The 25,296-nt window shown below is 39.1% G+C and overlaps 1 protein-coding gene across 4 annotated transcripts in view; it reads right to left on the reverse strand.

Annotated features, from left to right (window-relative positions):
* The window catches only part of plch2a (phospholipase C, eta 2a), a 221,437-nt gene that overhangs the window by 63,050 nt on the left and 133,091 nt on the right, over positions 1-25,296 (reverse strand). The window contains exon 1 of one of the 4 annotated variants that reach the window (XM_036579014.1): positions 10,570-10,665. The exons of the other annotated variants lie outside the window; for them this stretch is intronic. Coding sequence (XP_036434907.1) covers positions 10,570-10,585 — 16 coding nt within the window. The 5' untranslated portion in view covers positions 10,586-10,665. Of the gene's footprint in view, positions 1-10,569; positions 10,666-25,296 lie in introns of those variants that run through there. 4 annotated transcript variants of the gene reach the window in all.

The following is a 25,296-nucleotide window of genomic DNA, read 5'->3' on the forward strand; positions in this document are numbered from 1 at the left end:
ACTACTACTACTACTACTAGTGCTAATACTACTACTACTATGAATGCTACTAATAAAGCTACTACTACTAATGCTACTACTCATACTACTACTACTACTACTCATACTACTACTACTACTACTACTACTACTCATAATACTACTACTACTACTACTCATACTACTACTACTACTACTACTCATAATACTACTACTACTACTACTCATACTACTACTACTACTACTCATAATACTACTACTACTACTACTCATACTACTACTACTACTACTACTACTCATACTACTACTACTCATACTACTACTACTACTACTACTACTCATAATACTACTACTACTACTACTCATAATACTACTACTACTACTCATAATACTACTACTACTACTGCTACTACTCATAATACTACTACTACTACTACTCATACTACTACTACTACTACTACTCATACTACTACTACTACTACTACTACTCATAATACTACTACTACTACTACTCATAATACTACTACTACTACTCATAATACTACTACTACTACTGCTACTACTCATAATACTACTACTACTACTACTCATACTACTACTACTACTACTACTCATACTACTACTACTACTAATAATAATAATACTACTACTACTACTCATACTACTACTACTACTACTCATAATACTACTACTACTACTCATAATACTACTACTACTACTGCTACTACTCATAATACTACTAATAATAACACAATTAAATGAAAATCAGCCAAATATTTTGAGCATAATTTGAATCAGCAGAGCATTTTAAAATGAATAATTAAGGATTCTGTTGAGTGGTTTGGTTTGTGAGTGACTGGTGACACTGTGTCTCCTGCAGCACTAAAAACTCCAGGATAGCAAATCGTGCCCAGAATGTAGAGGTAACCACTTGTCAGCTTAACCAAGATATGAGAAGTACTGCAGCTTCCCTTATCACATCCGGTTTCTGAAACCCAGATGCATGTGATGAGCTGGTGTTTGTAGCTGAGTGCTGAAACATATTCAGCTACTCAGCCAATGCGAAATTCATTCTGTGCAGCAGAACAGTTTAAGAGCAGAGCAACACCACCGTAATAAGCTGCGAGAGACTGAGGAAAGGCAGCGCACAATAAATCCCTTAGTAGCCCCATTTTCAATAAAGGAAAAGTGCCAGAGAAGCTCAATACTGGACATGGAAAAAGTGCAAGCAAACAGGTACGCCAATGAAGTCTGAATGCATTATATCCATATTTAAAGGCCCATTTCACACCAGGAGCAAAAATACTACTGCAGCTTCACCACAACAGATGAGCCGACCCATTATGCAATAAAATACATTGGAAGTTTATTAAAAAGAGCTCCTTTGACTGTGCTTTTCCGGCACTTTCGCTTCTGATAGCTCCACAGCTCGCCTGGGACCTCTGAAAGCAGAGAGCTTGTTACATTTTAATTACACTAGACGATCTATTCGCCCCGGAAGCTACAGAGAAGATGCAATAAATACAGAGCAGTTGAAGGAAAGTAACCGCATTATCAAATTTGGGTTTGTATGATTCATAGGGATTCATTTTTCTAGGGAAGATATGGGTCAAGAGATTCTGCCAGAAGGCACAGATTCATATGGCAGTAAATTTGTGCTGTAGTTTTGCTTGAGCAGCGAGATGCGCAACTGAACTGACGAACCTGAATGACCTGAAGACGGTCAGGAATTCTAAAGCAAAAGGAATTGGCCCGCAACGGTTAGCAGACTCCGCGGAAGAAACAAAGAAAAAAGGAAAAGTGTTGGCGGATGTGTCCAATGCTGTGAAGCACAGTCAGGTAAACGTTTTTCCCACAGAGAGTCCGCTCACACACACACATAGACACACTCTTTACCGGGTCCAAATTGGTTGCTGTGGAAACCAGGTTCAGGTTTGCACGGTAATCAGGTTTTGAGAAAATCCTGATCCAAAAATGAATCGCTTGGCGAGAAATTGCACCTAATCTCGTTTTTCAATCATGTTTAAATGTTCTCTCAGATGGGCCGCGTTATTGTTAACCTTCACAATAAAAACACAATTAAGTACCTCTGTCCTCCGCACTGCAACTCTGAAATACAAAAGATTTCAGATTTCTTTATGTGCGAGAACAATGATGTGAAGCCATGAAGACTCATGAGCAGTGAAAAAGGTGAAGATTTCAGAAACCATCCCCTATAGTGGGGCCCACCGACACTGTTCCTAGGAGAACATTTCAGTGATTTTAACATTAAAAGTTCTGGTTGATTCTGGTGCACTCTGACACCATTTTCACACCTAGTTTGAGTTTTTCGTTGGTTCAGCTGGTTTCACGTTGCTATGGCTAAAGTGCACTTGGAAGCAGACTGAGACCTCAGATTTTTGCTGGACCATGGTTCCTTTCTTAAGTGCAGAGTAGAGTTTGAAGTGCTCACACTTGTCAAATTGGACTGAACTAAAGAAAAGCTCGACTGGTCCGCACCAAACATGGGAGGTATAAAAGCGCCCTAAGACTAAGAGTTCAGGGATCATTATTGTGGAATTATTTAGTTCAATAATTATAACAACTATACAAATACAAGCCATGTCCAAAAATGATACTCTTTTCAAGGCATTTTGACTCATTTATTAAAAATATCTTTGAAAAATTTGGCAGACATTTTGTGTTGAGACCCCACATCTATTATAGGTAGAGTCTGCTTTGCAAATCATTTGTTCTACTGCTTGTACACCAATGACTATGTAATTTGTTGGTGGCCACTAAGCTCTCATAGACCTCTGAAGTTGTGAATATGGGGAACTCTGAGTCTGTCCTGGTTTTCTCTATGACAAAAATAAATGGCATTTTCAAAAAAAATAATGTGTGGTGAACTAAGAAGTTCAAAAGCCAATATGTTCTGCTGTACAGACATTTTTTCTCAAAGTTGTCAGATCCCTGTAAATTATGAGGTCATTAAGGAGCCAAAATATGACTACTGCTACCACTGCTGTGCACTGATTTAGCATCATATGAATGGGCAACCTCCCCAAAATACCTCACACAAACGATTGCACTTTGTCAAATTTGGTTGTTTGGAAGCTTTGGCAGATTTAAGCTGCAGTTTGAGTAGCATGTGTTGATGTGTAAGTTTTATAATTAACTGAGTTTTACAGGACGTCATTTCAGTGTGCAGGAGAGTTAGCTGGCTTTTAGCATGTAAGTAGCATTCTTCGTTTTTTGACAGCTAAACTTGTAATTCAGAGCGACCACTCAGCGGGAAAAGGTACACAGGACTAAACATATCAGCTTTGGAGCATTTTATTTTATCAGTGGCAGTTTTTTTGAAAACACCATTCATTTCTGCCATAGAGAAAACCAACTTAGTTGAGTTCCTAACACTAGCATGACGCCGACTACAGATAGACTCCAGAGGTCTCTGGCAGTCCACAGAAATCAAGAAAATCAATTTCAGGCAAAGAGATAGCTGCTAGTCCTGGTTGCGAGCAATGATAACTGACAATATGATAATAATACATTTGATTGACCTTTTTGTTTAATGTTAAACGTATAGAAGAAAGAAATCGAAATATGCAAAAATGAAACCAACTTTGGACAGACTGGCCAAATAATGACCGTGAACTGCTTCCGTGCATGGTTTGGGGCAAAGGAGGGATTCACCCTCAGAACCCTCTGCCTCACTCCCTCTCCAAATTATGCCAAAAGGCGATGGGTGTGGGTCAGACAACTGTCTGGGGGCAGCAATGTGAACGGACAAAACTGTGGACCAGGTCAAATGAACCTGTGATACTTGCTGTCGTTTAAGCCTGTTCAAGCGAATTGAGCTTTTGACCTGGCTGCCTTCTGGCTGTCTGCTCAATGTGTGTCACAACACGGTCAGGTGAGTCTCTCTGGCCATCACAGACTTAAGCTTAGAGGGATTGCCTGATGTCCATATGCCAACTTTACAAACAGGTGCTTCTACAACACCTCACGCACAGGACAATCTGCTCCTCTGCCCAGGTAGCGTGACTTCACAAGGTTACAAATAACACAAAATCAGAGTTTTCGCTGTAAAACCTGATGAAGCAGTGAGCGAAGACTGCTCTAAATTCACACGTGTCCTCGTAAGATTTCACATTGTGGCTCATGGTTCTCATAGCACAGGACATTAAATAGATGTAACAAGAACAGCAAGGGACGCATCTGTCTTCTGTAAGAATTCTGAAACAATCTGTTCGAATTAGTTCAGCCTCATCCATCACTTTCAAATCAACGAAGGAGCCCTCACATGAACTGAGGTGAATAACAATATCCAGGGCTGGAATAGTCAAACGACAAACATACTGAAGTCTGACACTTAGTATTATATGGCTGGATAATTCTCACTAGTAGCCTGCAGATCACACATAACTATTCGCAATTACACTCAGAAATATATTTCATAACATTCAGAATGATATTTAATTATTCATCACAAACGGTCATTTCCAAAACCCGCAGAAGAATCATTTTGAAAGTCTTATTTAAATGGAAATCCTCCATATGAAGCCCTTTGAGGGAGTGCGTTAGAGGCGTCCGTCTCAATTATGATTCTTTATTAAATGATTCAGTGCAACATGAAATCTCAAATTTCACTGATTCAATTCAGTTATTCTGGAATGATTCAAAATTTAATACACTGAACACACAAATTTGACTGGAGGAACTATTTATACAGTAGTGGAACACAGACAGTAGGAAAACAACAGAACAAACCTTTTTGGATTGAAAACAGGCAGAAAATTTTATTTAGACAACAAGTATCGTCCTCTTGCAATTAAAAGGTTCTATCTGACATTTTTGTCAAAACTGAGTTAGTCACATATTCTTATTCCGTTATACTGTTCTGTTATTATTAAGCCTTAAAGGTCATTAAACAGTTGAACCATTGGGGCCTTTATGACACCATATTAATTTTATTCATTCATCCATCTTTTTTACATTTAGGGTGTCTGTCATTTTAATGTACTAAAAAGACATGTTCCACATTTCAGTTTTGCTATTTGGAACCCAAAATCTTTGAGGCTCAATATTTTAAAACTGCTCAGAACCTTATAATTCCAAGGGGACGGTATGTTGTTGAATATTAATATTTGGAATGCACCAAAATTGAAATTGTGGCCCAATACAGATATCCAATTTGCGTACATATCTGCTAATACCAAAGGAGAAACTAGTGACTAGTTCCTTTTAGATTAGTATTACAGGGCAATCAATTTCTATAGAGTTACAAATGCAGTAAAAAGAATAAAATGCTAATATTTTAGCGCAGTAACCCAGTGTCACCTAAACATTCTGCTCTTCTGAAGTATAGTAAACCCATTACCAAATATCAGTTTGATAAATCATCACACCTAACCATCTGCCAATTCATTTTTAAGCAAATCCCTGCTGATACCAGTATGTGTGTGTCCAATTAACATGACCTACTAGAACCATTTCTAACATTGCAAAACTGATGCAGTCGAATTGCCACCTTCAGGTTGAAGCACAGAGCACCTCCAGCTCTTACCAAACATGCCCAGCTTCCATTTGGAGTTGGCCACGATGCTGCCGCCGATCCAGAAGAAGTCTTCAATGAGGCGGGACAGGCTGAGCTTGTGGAGAGTTTTTGAGAAAGATGCGCCAGAGATTGGGGTGGGGGCCCGCTCGGACCCAGCCTCGGGCCGGCCCGAGGGCACCATGGCAGGTGGCACAAGAACAGATGATACAGGTCCCATATTCAACACTGCTGCACTCATGCTTTCTGGAGTTTCAGACAAAAGAACTGAGCAGATCTCAGTTTTTTTCTTGTATGTCCTTTGCGAACGGCTTCAAAAGACGGACGTTAGAAGTGGTAGAACTTTGGTACGAAAGACTGACATACTGTCCAACCAGTCACTAGATTTGAGGAATGATAATGATGATTGTACGTCCTCCAAGAGTTCCTGTAGTCCTCAAAGAACAAACAGACAGTCTTCTCAATTCTCCATTCTAAGGTGCCAAAAAGAACAGCGAAAGAGTTGTACCCTCACTTCAGTCTGTATCCGGAAAGGCGATTTAGTGTGAGGAGATGGTGCGTTAGTGCGGGCGCTAACAACTAACTGTGCGACATGTGTCAGGCAGATAGCCTAAATCCCCTCGGAAATGTAATCCAGGTCCAGGGGATTTAGATGGACTGCTGCACGTAGTGGCCCAGAAGAAGGGGTGGGGGGGGGTCTAAGTAAAAGACCGAGACACAGGAAAAAAGGTGAGATCCAGAAACAAAGTAGATGCAGAAAGAAAAAGGAAGCAAAACAGAAGAACATAGAGGGAGGTGTAGAGAGAGGGAGAAAGAGTGATGTGGGTAATGGAATATAAGCGGAGGCTCAGGCTTTGAAACTGAAACACAGAGTGGTCCGGCATACAAAGGAAGCATCATCCTAAGATTTGTTCCCAGCTAAGTAATTGTAGGGAGGAAAAAGGAAAATATCAAAGTCATGACATAACTCCAGACTGTCTGCCGGCACAGAGAAAACACAGATGAAAGACTTGGGAGGGTTTTCTTTCTTCCCATGATGCCTTCTATCAGTCTCCCCATCAGACTGAAGTGAGACCAGTAAGAGTAGCTCACTCATAACGCAGCTGGAGAACTTCTAAAAGCCGCCATATAGAGGAGGTGGGGGGGATCTGGGCGCTGTTTAATTGAAAACAAAGCTGAAAATAGCTCAAGCAATACTTGGTAGCCTCTCGTCTGTTCACAAAAAAGCAATGAAAATGCTGCCAAACAAGAATCACCGCAGCAGCTCTACCATTTTCTCATTATTTCTTCAAACACCGAGAACTGTCTTCAGTTTATTTTGGATGGGAAGCCAAAAGTAATACTGGGTGTGGGATGGGAGGGTGAGGTAATGCAGGAGCAGTTTTGAGGTTAATTCATGGGAGATGTGCAAACATGCAGATGGAAATTTCATTACTCAAGTCCAAAGACTGTCAGTCTTCAGTGGATATTTCCATGTATATTGATATTTCTCTATCAAATTAAACACACTCAGCATTAGAGGGTAAATGCATGCATTGATTCAACTGCATAGATTTTGAAATTTTCTAATCAATACGAAGAATATTGGCAAAAAAAAAACTATTTTCAATGTAAAAATGAAAAAAGAGCTTGTTGTATTGTTTCATTGTCTAAATGTGCAAATAGTTCCTTAACATTTGTGTATTCTGTGTGTTTTTTGAGGGCAGTTGTTTATTTATTTGCAGATATTTGCTTTAAAAAAATCAGCATTCAACAGATGTGTAGAGCTCATATTTCAAATCAGTATATGATGATGTATTTACTGAACTCCAGAAGAGCAGAATGTATAGGTGATGCTGGGCTACTGTGCTTAAATACCTGTATTTTATTAATTTTACTGCATTTATAACCCCCTACAAACACTTCTCTAGAATGCTAATTCAGGCCGATGTAGTCCTAATTGTTTATACTTTATAAATGTTTATGTATCATCAGTGGTAGATATGTACATAAAAAATATTGAATATCCACACAGGCCCAGAATTTCCATATCGGTGCACCCCCAGTACATCACACCCTTACAGCATGTTCCTCTTGCAGATCACCTCATATATAACCTCTGGCTCATCAAAGGTGTTCTGTGCACAACTGGAAGCAGGTCAGTCTGGAATGTGGGCTAATTCATTCTGGCATATCAGCACTGAACATCTGTCAGGTACTAGTGTCAAACCAGTATGGGATTTTTAAGTAACTTTTGTGGGATAATTACATTTAATGATGCAAAGAACCGTTTAATCATGCAAAGGGTTCTTTAAGTGTTCATGGTTCTATATAGAACCATTTTCTTTACTAAATAACCCCTGAAGAACTATTTTTAGTGTACCCTGTAGGATGTGGAACTAAGCAGAAGTGCTTTTGAGGTTAGAATTAATGTTAAATTGTACTTTTGTTCATCTGATCTAAACTCCGCTTTGCCTTCTTTCATTGAAAGTATTCACCGAGTTGGGAAATAAATATAGTTGCACTGGTTTAGGCAATTTTTAGGTTGAACTGACAAACGTTTTAACAGCTCCACACAGCACCATGGTTAATTAGTACTGAATCAATAGCACACACTGTAAAAAATGTCTCGCCAGATCAACCTAAAAAATTACATGTAGTTACAAGCAATTAAACTAGTTTTACTCAACTCTAAAATGACATTGATTGAAGAAGTTGTTCATTCAAAGTATGTATTTAGGTTGAATAAAGTGGTTAAATCACTCGTTACCACATGAAGTAATTTTTTTAGGTTGAATTGACAAGTCGTTTTTTTACAGTGCAGTTTCAAGTTAAAACACATAGGTCAAGCATAAAGGCACTGCAAGGCATACTGTTGCCTGCCATTAATTATTTGTAAGTATGAACAGTTGTCCATTCAAGGCTGCACAATGTATTGTTTGTTTACCGTTATCACAATATTAGCTTGTGCAGTACTGATACTGCGGAAGAGAAAGAATGAGGTCTCTAACACTGTGACTGACAGCACTCGGTCCAACACCCCAGTCATCTATGCCTCAGAAGTAGAACACAACAGCATGAGCTGAGAGAACTGAGTGAAAGGGGCTCTACATACACAGGTGGCGTTGTAGAACTCGTTGTGTCTATGATGTTATCCGGATTTTATATGCACTATATAAAAAAAATTGCTCACCAGATCAACCTAACAAGCAACTGAACTAGTTGTAGTCAATTAAAAAAATTGACACTGACTGAAAGAATCATTCCTTCAAAGTATTTATTTAGGTTGAATAAAACTAGTTAATTTACTTGTTACCATGAAGTGTTTTTTAGGTTGAACTGATGAGCCATTTTTTACAGTGTGGCAACATCTTAAAGAAAATTCTTATTAAATGTACTGCTGGATGGGCATTCAGGAAATGCTGGCATGACTGGCTGAACAATCGTTCAAATGGATGGACAGACAAAGAAGCTAGCTTGAAATCTCCTTTATACTTGCTGGGTTAGCTTTCGCTTGGTCTTTGGCTTTCGCATGTTAAGTTCTTCTGACTCAAACACAGAGGCTGCGTCCAGAAACTTTTGCTACCGTTCCTGTCCTCCCCCTGCCTTCCCACTTCTCCTCTCCTACCCTGGAAAAACATGAAGGAATGGAGGAGAGTAGTGGAGCAGGAGGAATTGAGAGAACAAGCAGAAACTGAGGAAAAGGGACAGCCGACTCCTTTCAGCGTCATTAAATTTGATGTTGACCATTGATGAAATGAGCCTATCACAGTGTTCGCTTGAGAGCACAGCCTAAGCTGCTACACACAGCCTGCCTATTCATGTTTGTGTGGTTTTCTACTTTTATTTTATGTTTTATTTTATTTTATTTTAAGTACAAAATACACAATACAGATACTTATATAATTCCAAAGAAAACAAAGAATTTGAATTATAATTGGATTGCTCCATGTTTGTCCATCCTCTCCAAGCATGTCTGCAGTGATGTCACTCAAAAATCTGTAAAAGACTTCCTGGATAGCATACACTCATGTACCCTCCGTCTGAAGCAGCTTCTCTCGAAGAGAGGAGGAGGATCGGTAGAAAGAAACGGCAACTTTCAGGATTTATGGATGCAGCCAAACTGGGGACCTTCTGGGCCAAAATGCTGCAGAGATTAGCGTTTACCCTCATCTAACGCTGAATTCAGCTAATAAAGGCCTTGTTAATTAGCTGATGAGCAGAATCAGGTGTGTTTAATGAGGTGGCGTGTTGAAGTCTGCAGTGTATTGGCCTGCCAGGACTGAAGTCTGACACATGCTGTAGGGGAACATCATTTTGTTAAAGCTGTGTAGGTGGGACAAGCCGCATTAGCCTTGTGGTTGTTGGGGATACCGCTTGCGTACGCTTGACCTAAGATTAGGGCCGCCTAGTTTACACTGAAAGAGAAGAATTTTGGCCATTTAGTGGACACTGGAAAGTTATTCACAAAACATGCTCTGTACAAAATGAACCTACTTAAAACTTAAATCTGGTTTCCTGGGGCTTTAAAACTTTCTGTGAGTGTTCTGACAAATCAAAGCATTCACGTGATCCAATGAATGCAAATTACTATCACAATAATTCAGATCATTGACCAGATCTTTGACTTGTCCATAGCAATGGTTTACAACTGTGTTTTATCACAAGGTATATCATGCTATCTAGCTGGAGAATCACAATATGCCCTGCCTTGGGCTCAACCAAGTAGAATTGCACAGGAAAACAAACCACTCCCCACACAGCCTAAATATTGCATTGGTGTGCAGGGAGACAGAAAGTAGGAAAGCAGAAGTTACTCATCAAAACAAGGAAAGCATTTCAGTTTTATTCAGCAGCAGCGCTGTTGGTGCTAGAGGGCCTCAGTTGTTGCAGTACCACATACGCCCAGCAAGATGCAGCAACACCTGCTCACAACCTTAATGTCTAGTTCATTTGCGACACCCTGCCCTGCTGATCAATCCAAAGTTTAATGGAAAATTCAGTCAAATCTGACCAAAAAGCACCGCCTGTTACACAATTCCAAATGATCTATAGAAAAGTTGACAGTGACTTACTCTTTTCTTCTGCCATGCCTGTCTGTTTTCAGTGCTCATTTGCAGAGCGGAGAGTTGACATGTACGCTGGTTATATTACGTAAACTCATATCATTTACCTTGACCTATGGCATGATGCAGAGCTAATATGATGAAGCAGGCAGAGACATTCGCCAGAATATAAATATCCCACTATGAGGGATCTTGAATTACTGCTGAACCACCAAATCTCAGCAGCCACCGAATTCATAATGCCAAAAGAGCTTTAAGTATCTGTCAACAGAACAGAATGTTCAGAATGTCTTTCATAGACTAAGCACTGTTAGCACTTTGTAGGCCTGATTGATATGTTGGTTTTGCTGAGCCTTTGTTGGCCTACAGTGCTACCTCTATTCAGAATTAATGTATCTGGAGGCACTGTGTTCTAGAGACTATTCACTATAGATATAGATCGGGTAGATATGTATAGATGTTATTTTGTATACTAGTAGGAGGTTCAGGTCAAATTTTTCATAGAATTTCAATGATTTTGTTATTATCCACACACAATTGTATTTAGAGAAGTGAATGAGTCTGACTCTTAAAAAGAGGGTTCTTGAAGGGTTCTTTTGTAAAGGAAATGGTTCTGTTTAGAACCACAAGTTCTATAAAGAACCATTTCATGCTTAAATGTTTCTTTGCATGGTGAAAGTTCTAGAGATGGTTTTGCATGGTGTACTTCTGCTATTCCTCCTAATTAAATGGGATCGGGTTTCAAGGGATGCACCGACATGGGAATCGTGGCCAGTGCTGATATTTTCCATGTGCATATCTGCCGACGCCAATAACTATGTGTGAAATGTAGGAACTGATATTGGATCCACGGGGATCAGCATTACAGAGAAATGAAACACTACCTTGTTAGATCTTACAAATGCAGTTAAATGAATAAAATGCAGACACGTTATTACAGTAAACCACAATAAATGCATTAAATCTAAACATCAGTCCGATGCCAATATACACACACACACACATATATATATATATATATATATATATATATATATATATATATATATATATATATATATACAAGGTGATTCAAAAAGATTTATCCAATTTCAAAATGATTTATTTCACTTGTTGATCATTACAGAACAATGCAGTAAATTGTAAATGGCTTAAATGAGCATAAGCGTAAAGTTTATTATGTAATTTTACAAGTGCGATTTTGGAGATCATCCAGTGTTGTGGCACCAGTGACGAATGCTCTGAGCTGTTTGAGTTTCACTGCTGTTGAAAATCACGTTGCACAATTATGACGGATTCACTGTTATTTAAGTGGAGAACGCAAAGCGTTGTGATTGGTTCCTAAGCGCCTCACGGTTCTAAAAATATGGCAGATTGAAATCGGGTGAATCATTTTGAATCACCCTGTATATATATATATATATATATATATATATATATATATATGTTATTATTATTATTTTTACAGCATTTATCTGCCGATACTGATATGAATCCGATATTATCGTGCTTGCCTAATCGGGAACTCTTCAGTTGTTTGACGTGATTATAGTTGGAATCGGTTCAGCTGCTGAATACGCTTAAAAGAACCGGTTCAAAAGAGCGATTCGTTCACGAGTCGTCCGTCGTAACTTCATATATATCAGTAAGGCCCAGTGGATGCCAGAGTGTAACCCCTGCACCATTTAAGGTGGAACGGGCAAATTTGAACATGAAGCTGGCGAATAGCGAACTTGAGCCTCGTAGAAAAGTCTCCACTCACCATGGCGTCCGTGCTGACAGTTACTTCTGTAAATATATCTGTAACTCGACACACCTCACGAGCAGCGATGTGACTAGTGTTTCACTAAGAAGAGCTCTCCGCTTGCTCCATTTGAAACCGCCTCAAACTTTAACTGACGGGTCGTACCTTTTTCTCCCCGGGGGGGTGGGTGGGGGGGGTGGTGATGAACCCTGGGGTCCGGATAATGGTAAGAACATTAATTGTAATGTCTTTTGGTAATTAGGCTAATCGGCGAGTGATTGTGCAGTCTTTTTCACTATTAGGAAAAGCCAGTGTGGCTCATTAGTGAGGAAAAAATGAATTAAAGGAGTGTTTTCAGTTCTCCCTCCCCCTCTCGACCTATGTTGGAACGCCCTGCTCATTTCTTTGATGCGAAATGAAGTCAGGCAATTACTGAAACCCTCCTTTAAAATAATATAGTTAACTCAGTAGACCGAAGAATATTTAAGAACATGATGGATTATGTCCAAGTAAATAAACATGTCAGAAGGTCATCTCAGGGCAAAAAAAAGCTGTATTTTTGGCATAGAACATTAGGCCGTATGTTTAAAAGCTAAACAAAGTCAGTCAGAGTAGTTTGGTGTGAAATGCTCCGTTCTAGAGAAACTTACAGACATGGAATTGTTTACAGTGGTGTTGATAGGAACCAGACGTCTTGGGTGTTTAATGCTTAAGGCCTCCTCACAGAAAGTATATCATATGGTTATGGATATGCTGCCTTACATCTGAGGCATTGTTTTACTTAAGTTTTAAAGTAAGGATTTGGTCTAAATGTGTACTTTCAAGAGCCATTCACGGCAGAACTGTACATGTAGGGCATTGTGGGGCATAATAGTCCCTAAAGAAAATGTATTTTTCCAGGTTTTCCACTATTTTACCCGCATCATTATAGATAAAAGCTCAGAAAGCACGTGTAGGTTCACTGGTGGTGTGGGATACAAAAAAAATAAAAGAGTGATTTTTGCATTGTAGATAACGCAACTCCTGATTCCTGTCACCACCACTGTAAATAAATATAAGTTGTTAAGTTTCTCTACAATTAATCATTTCACATCTAACTTCTCTGAATGACTCTGTTTATCTCAGTGACTAAAATTATACAGAAAATTTGAAAAAGCTTGTGATAAGGCCGTTCCAAAAGCTCACCACTGTCTCCTCCACAAAGTGGGTGAGGATAACAAATGAAAGAAAAAAAAATAAGCCCTCAAGATCGTTCCCTATCAATGTTTTAAATGAATAGTTCCACTGACTTTTCAAAATTTTCCTTTATTAAATTATTAAGATGTCATTCAGAGTGGTTTGATTCTACAGTCAGAAATGGTCATAGCAGTGCAGTGGTGATAGGAACTAGATGTCAGTTAATCCTCTAAAAGCTACATTACAAGAAGTTATTGCATGGAATACACTGCCTGATGCCAGAGACATTAGTTTACAACAGTTTTGAAAAGGTTTTAGCCTAAAGCATATTTTTAAAAATAGATCAGTGGTGAAGAGGTAAATGCGGGGCATTGTACGGCAAAATAGTACCCAAAAACCACTGTTTTTATTCAGATTTACCACTAAAGACGGGTGGGTTTACTGGTCACTTTGAATAATAAATAAAATAGTAAACATGAATGAATGATAATGATGAATTCAGTTTGGCTTTAATTAATACCAGAATGGTGTCAGACATCTGTGACATTGACTGAGGTCTTTGGAGATGCACTGTTGTGTCTTTTGTAGGAGTCCTATTTCAGAGTCGTCTATAATTGAAAGGGAGAGAAGCAGTCACAAAGCAAGACGAAAGTGAAAGCTAAAGTGAAACAAATGATTTTGGAGAAAAAGCAGATATTTTGATGATTACATTCTGACTGCAGTCATTTCTGATTGGGCCCTTGACATGCATGTTTCATCTGGGTGGCAGTAGCCTGTGATCAGAGGTGTAGACTGTGATTTTTCAAGCCCTAGCTACAAGTATGATGTTCTTTGCTTGTCCTTATTCTCCATCTGGTCCAAGGTCGACACATAAGTGGCTGAGGCTGCGCTGTGAGCCATTTTCTCCTTCTGAATGAAGACACCTGTGTGGCCACCTTTAGGCTATAGTTAGCATTCTAATGTAGTAGAGTACACATACTGCATAGCAAATGAAGTTAATAAAGTTGCCAAAGTATTTGATCAGTTGGGACCACTGAGGTGTCCTTGCTTGGGAAACAAAAAGGCACAGTGATAATCTTTATCTGAATATCTTAAGCAGCTAGTTTAGAACAGCGCTGGTCAAATAAGGGACATTTGAGCCCTACAACCTTCAGGTACAGGATCAGTGTCCTCAGTGCTTACACTGTGATCACAACACACCTCATGGAATGAACCACCAGGGCCACTGCTGCCTACAAACTGAGGCCAAATTCAATTAAGTTGAGATGGAAAGATACAAATGTGCTGCAGATACAAATAAATATATTGCAACCCATTATAGCGACAGGATGCAGAGCCGCAGTACTGCACTCTCAGCCCTGCACTGTCAGCTCCGTGCTCTCAGCTCCGGATATGATGTCATGTAAAGGTCAAGAGGCTTGCCATTGGTAACATGGAGAGCGCTGGAGACGTACATACAGATGGCTACTGCCAGAGAACCGGCTCTGCTATTACTGCATATTGTTTAAGAAACTCTCAGATATCAATGTGAAGAACCATTTCACCAAGAACTATTTAAGCATGAAATGGTTCTATGTAGAACTCATAGTTCTAAATAGAACCATTTCCTTTACTAAAGAACCCCTGAGAAAACTTCATCCATCATTTTTAATAGTGTATGGGTTCCAAACACCAATAAAATAGGCCAAAACTGATATACACCAGCAAGCTAATAAACACCCAGTTCACAACCTCAGTTCTCTCTATATCTGTCACAAAAACCACTTAAACACGCACGATAGGTTAACGAGTTCCTCCTCATACAAAACTATCGCCTCATTTGCACTTGAAAGCGGCATTACTACATAATGTATACACTTGGTTGCTAAAAAAAAAAAAGTCATGGTAAAATTCTCTTGTAAGGGCAGGAAAGTGTGACTGCAATTCTGAAATCAACCACTAGAGGCGTACTTGTATGGAGCAGGTCTGAAAGTGAGGGTCTCAAGTGCAGTGCTGCGGGTCTGCAGTTGGATACTACTGACTCCAGCCAGGAGGATCGTGTTAAGCTAGGAATGCCAACTTTTCAGAAATGATGATAATGCTCCTGTAAAACTTTCTTGTAATATGAGTTTTATGTATATAAGCAATGCCAAAGTTTCAAAACTTATCATACACTCCCCAGTCCATACAGGGCATATGTGGACACTAAGCCGCAAAAATAGCCTGTTATGAATTCATTGAGTGTGTTCACACTTAATAATCTGATAACAGCAGAAAATCAGATTTTGTCAGTAATCCGATCAACGCATTTACATGCACTTGTGTAATCAGATAATGGTAGAACTCCACGTCTATGAGAGTCAGGCAGCAGTTGGATTTCTACATTGCAACATTTTTTATAAACATCGCTCCACTTTACCTAAACAATATGAACAAACATCAGAAGTAGATGAAGAATATTTAAAAGCAGTAACGCTGCTTGCCTATTTCCAGTACCGCCGTCTGTTTTCACACATGCACAGACTGAGAAATCCGAAAGAAATCAGAGTAAGAGTTCACAGGCACCAAGAAATCTGAATACTGAGCTAAAATCCAGCTCTCTTTATTGGATTTCTTAATCGGATTTATAGACATTACTCTGATCTAAGAAATCAGAGTATGCTGTTTACATGACATTACATTTGAATAATCAGATAACTGCAGAAATCTAATTATGATCAGATTATTGAGTGCACGTAAACACACTCATTGTCTTTGTGATGTGAAAAAAAACTAACACGTTTAAATATATCTGCCTATTTGGCCTACAGCAGTGTAGCCCCGCCCATCCACACTGAACTTATAAGGAGTGTTTCAGTCCAGAGTGAGGAGGAATACAGGGCAGGCAATCAGAAGAGAGATCATTAACTTATAACAGTCTTAAAGGCACAGTAACGAAAACAGCCTGCTTAATTCTAAGGGATAGAGAGTTTGGTATATAGTCATATTTAAATGAATTATGACTTATGAATTATGGCACATAAAATGACACAAATTTACAAACATAAAAACAATTTATTTTATTTTCCAATGAAGAACTTGTTGATCCTAATAAAACATATTAATATTATTTGTAATGAGAAGTGCAGATTTGCCACTTACTGCTAGCATTTCAGGTTAGTGCCTAAGCTTTCATCATATACCATCTGTGTTCAGTGGTCTGTGTAATTATTGGGTTTTTCAGGAATTGATTGTTTTCTTCCTTCACTTTTTTGAAATCCATTTTTCCTTGTCCAGGACTTTGAGCTGCTATTATGCGTTGTATGAAAAATGTTCTATAAATACAGTTTAACATAATTATTGTTATTAAACTCAAACACGCACTCCCACATATGCACACACACACACTTACACACACAGGGAGAGCTCACAGGGATGGTTCCTGTTGGTTCATAGACGTCAAGAGCAGCACCGAGAGGGCAGCCTCCGGTACAGAGAGAATGAGAATGTGAGGGAACAGATGGTGGCACAGAGGAAAGGATTGGGAGTCCTGCTGCTAAACTTTCCCCGGGTGGACCACTGCGAAGGGAGGGGGCTCTGACTTTCTGATTTAGCTAATCCTGCGCCTCTCGCCCGCAGCCTGGGGACTTGATGCTTATTTTGACCGAAGCAGGAGAAAAAGACAGCAAGGCATCTGGAATACAGGACTGAGTGATAAGTTAAATTGTAATGCTTTAGTAATATAAAGGCCCTTGCTAGCATCACAACTTGTTTTACTTGCTCTTTCTGAGAGCCTGGAAAGTCAAAGTCTGGAGAAAGTTTTGGGTAAATGTTGATTCACTTTCCCCAAAGGTCATATAATCTTTGAATAGCAGTCACAAGGGCCCTTATTCATCAAAGTTGCATAGAAACGAGCGCAGATTTGACCATCCTGCATGAACTCTGCATCTAATTCATGAAACTGATGTTATGCTCCAGCATTTTCTACTACGTCCTGATACAGATGCTTCCTTTATAAGCATAGTAAGCATGAGTCCAGTAGTGGATCTCATTAATTAGAGAAAGCCATGTAACAGTAAGGGTGTAAAAATATACTGTGATATAACATTACAAAGCAAAACTGTGACATTGCATCATGGGGATGCATTTTATTACTTGTGCCATCTAATGCAACTACATTGTTTGAAGTTTGCAAGTGGGGAGCTGAGGGGGCTGCAACATTTCCCGATTTTAACCATTTAAAACAGTAATGAAAAAACCCAAAAGAAAAAATTTCAAAATAGCTTGAGCATAGCAAAGACCCATGTGTGCTTTTTATAGGTATAAGTTTGTATTTGTATTTCATAGTCATGCACAGTTAAAGTTAACGCTGCATTTTAGAGTGAAGTGAATCGCTTCCGTGCCAGCTGTTGACCACTTTGGGCGTCTAACTTGTGTATGTCGCTTTGAGGTGCATCCCACTAAAACACAAGCAAGAGTTGCAGTTCTGTGCCTTGATGTGGCCTAGTATTGTTTTAAAAACGATTTTCAGCCAACGTAGCTGGACTACGTGTGTGTGTGTGTAACTTGACTAAGGGTGTGACAAAATTGGTTTTCTGGCCTCATATCAACAACCTGATTGGTCAGGGCTCAGCTGAGAGCAGAAACAGCAGGGCTGCATCAGTTGTCACTGCTGTGTCGATTATATGTATAAAGCTGTATTTTGTCTGTCTTCAAACAATTCAAATGAATAAGGAAAAAAAAACATATTATATAGCATGATGCATGTTCTTCGTCTAGTACAGGGGTTTCAAACTCAACAAGTAAAAGGGCCATATTAGAACATTTCAACAAATCTGTGGGCCAGAGAAAGAAATGTTTTTATTTCATTTCAATAATGTCAGCAGTAAAATATAGGCACTTGTTGTAGACCTTGAAAAATTACATGAATACTTGAAATATTCAAAATTTATATGTCCCCAGGAGCTCAATATTTTAAACCTATGTATCTCCTTGAACTAGACACCTGGCATCCTTTCTTTGCTACAAGTTTATTAAGACTTGGGCTCAATTTCTGAGCTGCTGAGCTGACTTCATGTGTTTAAATTGGTTGAACTGCAGCTGAAATGCAGCTAGTGCGTTTGGTGATATGACTGGTGTGGAATTCTGTAGAACTGAGGTGTAACTGCTGTCCAATAGTTTGTTGTTGGGGTAGGAGTGTCAGAGCATACATTACTTTGCATGCTAAGGACTGTAGTCCAGCGCATTGTGAAACAGGCTAATATTAATAGAGAACTGAAATACCTCTGCAGGCCGGAGAGGATTGTGTCATGGGCCTGATCTGGCCTGTGGACCTTGTGTTTGACACATGGGGTCTAGTAATTTCAGCACCCGAACTTAACAGTAACCTGCGTCCCTGCGATTAGCACCAATAAACAACTCACTCCAGCACCCCTCCTGGCTCCCGGCTCCCGGCTCTAGTGTTGTTAGTAAGTTTTACAGCAGCATGATTACAGTCATCATTTTCTTTATTCAAAATGTGTTCAGAATGTTATGGGAATACTGAATCGTGAACCCAGTATCAACAATTGAATCAAAGCTAAGTGAATCTGGGCTGATTGTATTGTATGGATTGTGCTGTTACACCCCCATGTAACGGTCACTGGAATACATCTGAGACCAACGGAATGCTACGCTAACTTTACAAAGACCTAACATACAAATTACCAGGTTCAACCGAAGACAAAACACTGCGTATGAATCATTTTAGTGGTCAGGCTCACTAGTCTGTCCAGGCTGCGACCCAAGCTGTGGGTGTAATAACATGACTAATCTTCTGTCTACGTTAAGTCTGGAGACTGTGTGCCCAGTGCCACAGTAAAATCCCCAGTGTTTAGTGAAGCCCTACAGAGATTAAATGGATCTTATTTAACCCTGCAGGTGTAAATGTGACTCGGCAGGAGTTCATTTAACACAGATGGATTTAGTCTGGAAATGGGGAGCATGTACAGTACTGTGCAAAAGCCAGAGACCACCATTTATTTATGTCCTTTCCAGTCAAAATAGCCATTAAGTAAGAGTCAGTGTCAGAAAAAGGCATATATTTAACAGGAAAAGACACAAAAGCCTTAATGACTAAATGTAATGTTAGTTGTTTCAGTATTTAGTGCATCCACTCTTTGCCTTTATTACAGCTTCCATTCTTTCAGTAAACTTGCTTGCAGTTTCCAGAAGCTTCTTTGTGATTCAATATAAAATAATCCACCTGTATAAAGAAGGTGAAAGTCAAAGGAAAAAAGTGAAAAAAAGCAGGAGTTTCCAAAGATGAAGTTAAAAAAGTATTAAGGATACAGAGAAAATGGGACTCCTAACAACCATGCAAGACCTGGTAGACACCAAAACTGTCCCCATCAGACAAACAGTACTTAAAACTTTCATTTTTGATAAATAAGAGAAAATCAAGCTCCACTCTTGCTTCAGATCTCAACACCATGAGTCTGAAAGGATGTGTAGCTGTCAAGAAAGCCCTTACTGAGAAAAAGGAAATTTGCAAATCAAACAAAGAAGCTGCTGGTGTTCTCAGTACAATGGACTGACCGCCCCTGAGTCCAGAACATGATTGAATGAGTTTGGGATTATGTGGATCTTGAGAAGCAGAAAATGCAACCAGCTTCAAATACTGAAATCTGGAGATTTCTTTAAAAAACTGAAATCAAGTCTCCTGAAAAAATGAAATGTTATGATAATATATATAGTTGTTGAGGCTTCTGTGTAATTTTCAAATAGGTTTTCTGCTTTTTTCCTGATGCTGAAAAATTAATGACAAACGAAATAAATTAAGGGTGGTCTCTTTTGCACAGTACTCCCTGTGTGCCTGTGTGTGTGTGTGTGTGTGTGTGTGTGTGTGTGTGTGTGTGTGTGTGATGAACAGGAATGTGAGGGAGCCGTGTGGACTGTCAAAATGTACCAGGATGTCACACAGCGCAAGCCTCATTGTGACTACAGCTCGCAGCACTCACACTCACACGCATTCCTCTCAGAGTACTACACGCACACACACACACACATCATCTTTCATAGCAATTAATAGGAAAATCTCCCACATGAATCTTCTTTTGTTACTCACAATCTAACAATCCATGCTCTGCCCACAAATAAATTCTTTAATAGCAACTGCTGTCAGGTTGGACATTGGCAAAATCCCATTTAACCAAATTAGACATTGTAGCACATTTTTGATCATAAAACCTACATTTAGAGTGTTATTAAATTCTAATGGTACTTATTTAGTATGTATGTGAAAGGTCACACTGTTAGGATAAATAGGGTGTAGTTTTTTTTCTATACTACCATTAGCACAGTGACAAATCCTTTGTCATTTCTATTCTACCTAGTTTCTATTACCTACAACATAGTCCTGCTCTGTAGCATTTAGAACTGGAAACTCAATCTTAAGTAATGAATTTGGAGTTTAGTCAAACCTAAACATGTTTAGTTAAATGGGATTTTTACCAGCGCTTGTCAAATCTCAGAAGAGTTACTACAAAAAAACACATCTGTGGGCAGAGCACCAACAGGTCAATTTCTCATTAGATGAATGGGAAGACTATAGATCATGTGTAGTTGTTTGGCCATGTAATTCAACTTTAGCATTGTGGCACATTGGCAAAAAAAGTCATTTTCCACATGCCTAGTTTCAGTTAGCTACATCTAGTCCAGCTACTTAGCGCAGAGCTTTAAACTGGAAACTCAACTTAATGTAGCAACTTTAAGCTCTAATCAAGCTAAAGTTAGCATGCTGGCAAATTCGTGATCATTTCCAAACTGTCAAGTTTCATTTAGTCCTGCTTGGTAGAGAAACTCAACTTCATGTAGAGACTCTTAACTCCAACTTAAATTCATTAGTTTTAATGGGGTTTGTGCCCAAGCTCTGTAAAGCTTGTCCAGTCCTCACAACCGTCGCTATGAAAGAACACATTTGTGCATTGAGCATGGATTGATCAATTTCTCATTAGCTTTAATGGGAAAAAGATAGATTGAATGTGTTTTTTGTTGCTGTGCAGTCAAGCTAACTTTGGCGGGTTGGAAAATGTGGTTTTAAAATCTGCCTAGTTTCAATTTGGTACAACATAGTCTAGCTTGATAGCGTAGCATTTTAAACTGGAAACTCAACTTTACGTCACGACTCTTAACTCCAACCTAAATTCATTAGTTTGAATGGGGTTTTTGCCAAAGTTCTGTTAAGCTTGTCCGATTCTCACAACATGCTATGAAAGAACACATTTGGGGGCGAAGCATGGACAGGTCAATATTTCATTAGATTAAATGAGATTAGGATAAATCAGGTGTAGCTTTTTTGTTGCATAATCAAGCTAACGCTAGCATTTCAGCAAAATCATTGTTGTTTCCAACCTGCCTAGTTTCAATTAGTTACCACAGATAATTAGCATAGCATTTTGGAAACTTTCTGTAGTGCCTCTTAAAGGTGCAGTGTGTAAGATTCAAGGGGAACTATTAGCAGAAATGGAATATAGTATACAAAAACCTGTAACTACCAATTGTGGTGCGTTAGCTTAGAATGAGCCCTTCATATCTACATAGGAAGCAAGTGCTCTTCCACCAGAGGCTACTGTGTTGCACTGCCGTGTTTCTACAGTAGCCAAGAATGGACAAACCCATCACTGGATCTAGAGAGCACCTTTGCGTTTTTAGGTTGAAGCAGCAGCTTGAATTCAGCGGTGCAATAGCACCGGTTGGAAGACATAGAATAAAGAAGAATAAGTGCCAGTGCTAGCTAACCATTTTGTGTTTTTAGAAGTTTGAGAACACAAATTTTGACAAATGGAAGATTATACTTATTATTTATCACAAGAAAAGGCAAAGGAGGAATTCTCATTGCCAAAGAAGCGAAAAACATGAAGAAGCAAAACAAGATAAACATCGGTGTGGCCTTTCCGAGATGGAAATTGCTGATGAGGGAAACCTAAAGACCACTGTACGTAATTGGTTGCAATCTGCAACCTCACCACTAGATGCCACTAAATCTTACACACTGCACCTTTAACTCTAACTTAAATTTATTAGTTTGTTATTTATTATTTGCCAATGTTCTGTAAAGCTTGTCCAATTTCTTTCTACAGTGTATTTCAACCAAGCAGCAAAACAAAAAATATTCTAGACACATTTAGCCTGATTATAATGAGGCTGGGTGTCTTGAGAAAAGATGTCTTGAGTATAACATTTTGACAGCAATGGTAAAGAGTTTCAATAAGATTCACTTGTCTATGCATGCTGTATATTCACAGTCGGTTTCTGAATTTAAATGAATAATGGCCTTCAGTGACACTCTGCGTCTTTTACCATGGGCACACACTGTGAAACACACTTTTAAACTGTGATCACATCCCTAATTTAAATAAGCCTCCTATATTCACAGTTCCCCTCCTGCCAAAAAGCCACTCTCAAACTTATTATGCTATGTACATGTCTATGAAACTGATCCTTGGGTGGGGTGTATTGTTATGCTTTAAAGCAATCTGCAGCCACCCCCCTTTACATGTACTACATGTAAGAATATTCTAGCATGAGTTAAAGCTTGCAGAGCAGTTCTGAAGCGCACGTCTTTTGCTGACATGACACCAACGGGGTACAAAGGCCTGTGAAATCGGGTTTAGAGCGCTGAGTTGGGAAAATAATGAGGTTTCATTTTCATGACAGCCCCCCACAAAATGCTTCAAATGTGACTGAACAAGAACAGCCTTTACACCAGGTGCCAACAGTGGGAGTCAAATGGATGCATTTCTAAAAGAAAGAACCACCTTTGGTTCTCCACAGAGGGGGGGAATTTAATGACATCGCTGCACAGGTAAAACATTGCAAGGCTGAATCTCAGTTTACTAATCCCTATATAGTGCACTGCACGTCATAGAATAATGACTTACACCCAAGCAGCGTGTTATGCAGTGAAAACTGACAAACAGAGCAAAGCAGAGGACACTCCAAAGAGATTAGAAGAATTATAGGGTAAGGTAGACTAAATGTTCAGAGTGTAACAGAATATTAGAGCACCTCTGTGATCGCCACATAATACAAAAGTGCATGCAGCTTGTTTATGTCATAGCTTTTCATAAACAACATGTGTTATAGGCCTAGATTTTAGTACTGCTGATTTACAGCAGGGGAAAAAAGATGTCATGTCCTGCAAAAGCAAAGTAAAAGGTCTCCTGAAACTGGAAAGTTCTGATTGAACACCCAAGCCACAAAGCAGCCTCAGTGTCTCTTCAGAGGCCAAATGAATACCTTCAAATTCTGAAAGCTCCATAATTAATAGGGGAAAACCTTTTCCTCTTAATTAAAGGCTACTCTGAAAACACCATCTATAACTGTGGTGTGACAAAGGTAAACTGAGGCACTTAAAAGCCTGTATTTACTGCTTATACTTAATCTGTTACATCTCCACAACTTGGTTAAACACGTGAGATAAAAACAGAAGAATAAATGGAACTGGTGGAAGATGACTGGAGCGATTCTGGGTAGGTTTAGATGATGAGTTGGATGGTGGTGGATTTTTTTTTCTTTTTAATTAACCAATGAGGTGCTGAGTGGTGGTAAGGGATGAGGAGTACTTAAGGGCCAATCATATTTTCACTGAAGTCAGTGCCCTTGTGACCTCACTCCTGACCCTAGTGCTCTAAGGACCTAATCAGGTCACTCTCTTTCATTATCTAAATAGTATTTAACCTTATCAGGCCACCCTTCCAGCACTGCTTCTCTATTTCATAAAAAAAAAATAATTGAGCTTTTTAGCCAAAGTTGTGATCAATATGAACTGTTTTCTTCCATCATCAAATTACTGGGTACGTTTTTAGGAAAACGGGGTAGTTTGTCCTCTGTTTGGTGCATTACGTGCTCTATTATGTAAAATATATATTTATATAAACTATAATAAACTACATAATATAAGGTGTGATTATTGAGTGATGTCTCATAAGCTGAGACTGGGATGTATCTGGGGATATATAATAATAGATAACAGTTAACAATTAGAACATGATCATACAAAACAATGGGGGATGTAAAATTGAGGGCCTCTACATCATGTGAAAACAAAGATCACGCAAAAGCAGAAAGGCCTAGAAGTGTCAGTTTGCTGAAAAATCTAACATACACAGTTTTTTTCCTTTACCCCAAATGTAGTCAGTCAGCCAAGACATGTTCTGAACAATTTAAGCTAACGTAGCTAGCAGGTAATAGATCCTTGCATGCTACCAAATAGCACTACGCAAACTGCAAATCTTACAATTGCTATATACCACGTCAGGTAATCTCAATTAGACCTGCTTATGTGATTTCCGACACTGTAATACACTGTAATTTATGAAAAATGGACAGAAGTAAACCACTTAGGTAAAAACAGTAGTGGCAGCCATCTTAAAGCCTGAACTTTGTCTACTTTTGTCCATCTTTATAGATAAGTCACACAGTACCAGCTTTAATGTAGGTCTAAATGGTCCTCATACCTGAAGTAGACACCATAGACGCCGGTTACTGAGCCGCCCTTAATAACAACGCCACTTCTTTACCATCCCGCAGCTCTCGAAAGTGAAGAATTCCGCTTGAGGAGATTAAGAATCATCACAAAAGCCATCAAAAGGCCAGCTCTTACGTGTCTGTTCGAATAATTCACCAGTTAAGCTGGCCCTCAAGTCGCCTCTTGTATCCTCATAATCATGTACATGCAGTCTGTGTCTTGTCCAGGGTGTTGTGTCGAATGCCCTTTTGTTTTCATGCTAATCAATGTGGAATTTCTTTCACCATCTTACTAATGAATTACCAGAGAGGAAGCTAAAGAGAGGCTCTTCAAAAAGTACTTCAGCTTC

The sequence above is a fragment of the Colossoma macropomum genome, unplaced genomic scaffold, assembly GCF_904425465.1.
Source record: "Colossoma macropomum unplaced genomic scaffold, Colossoma_macropomum, whole genome shotgun sequence".
In the NCBI taxonomy this organism is placed as follows: Eukaryota; Metazoa; Chordata; class Actinopteri; order Characiformes; family Serrasalmidae; genus Colossoma; species Colossoma macropomum.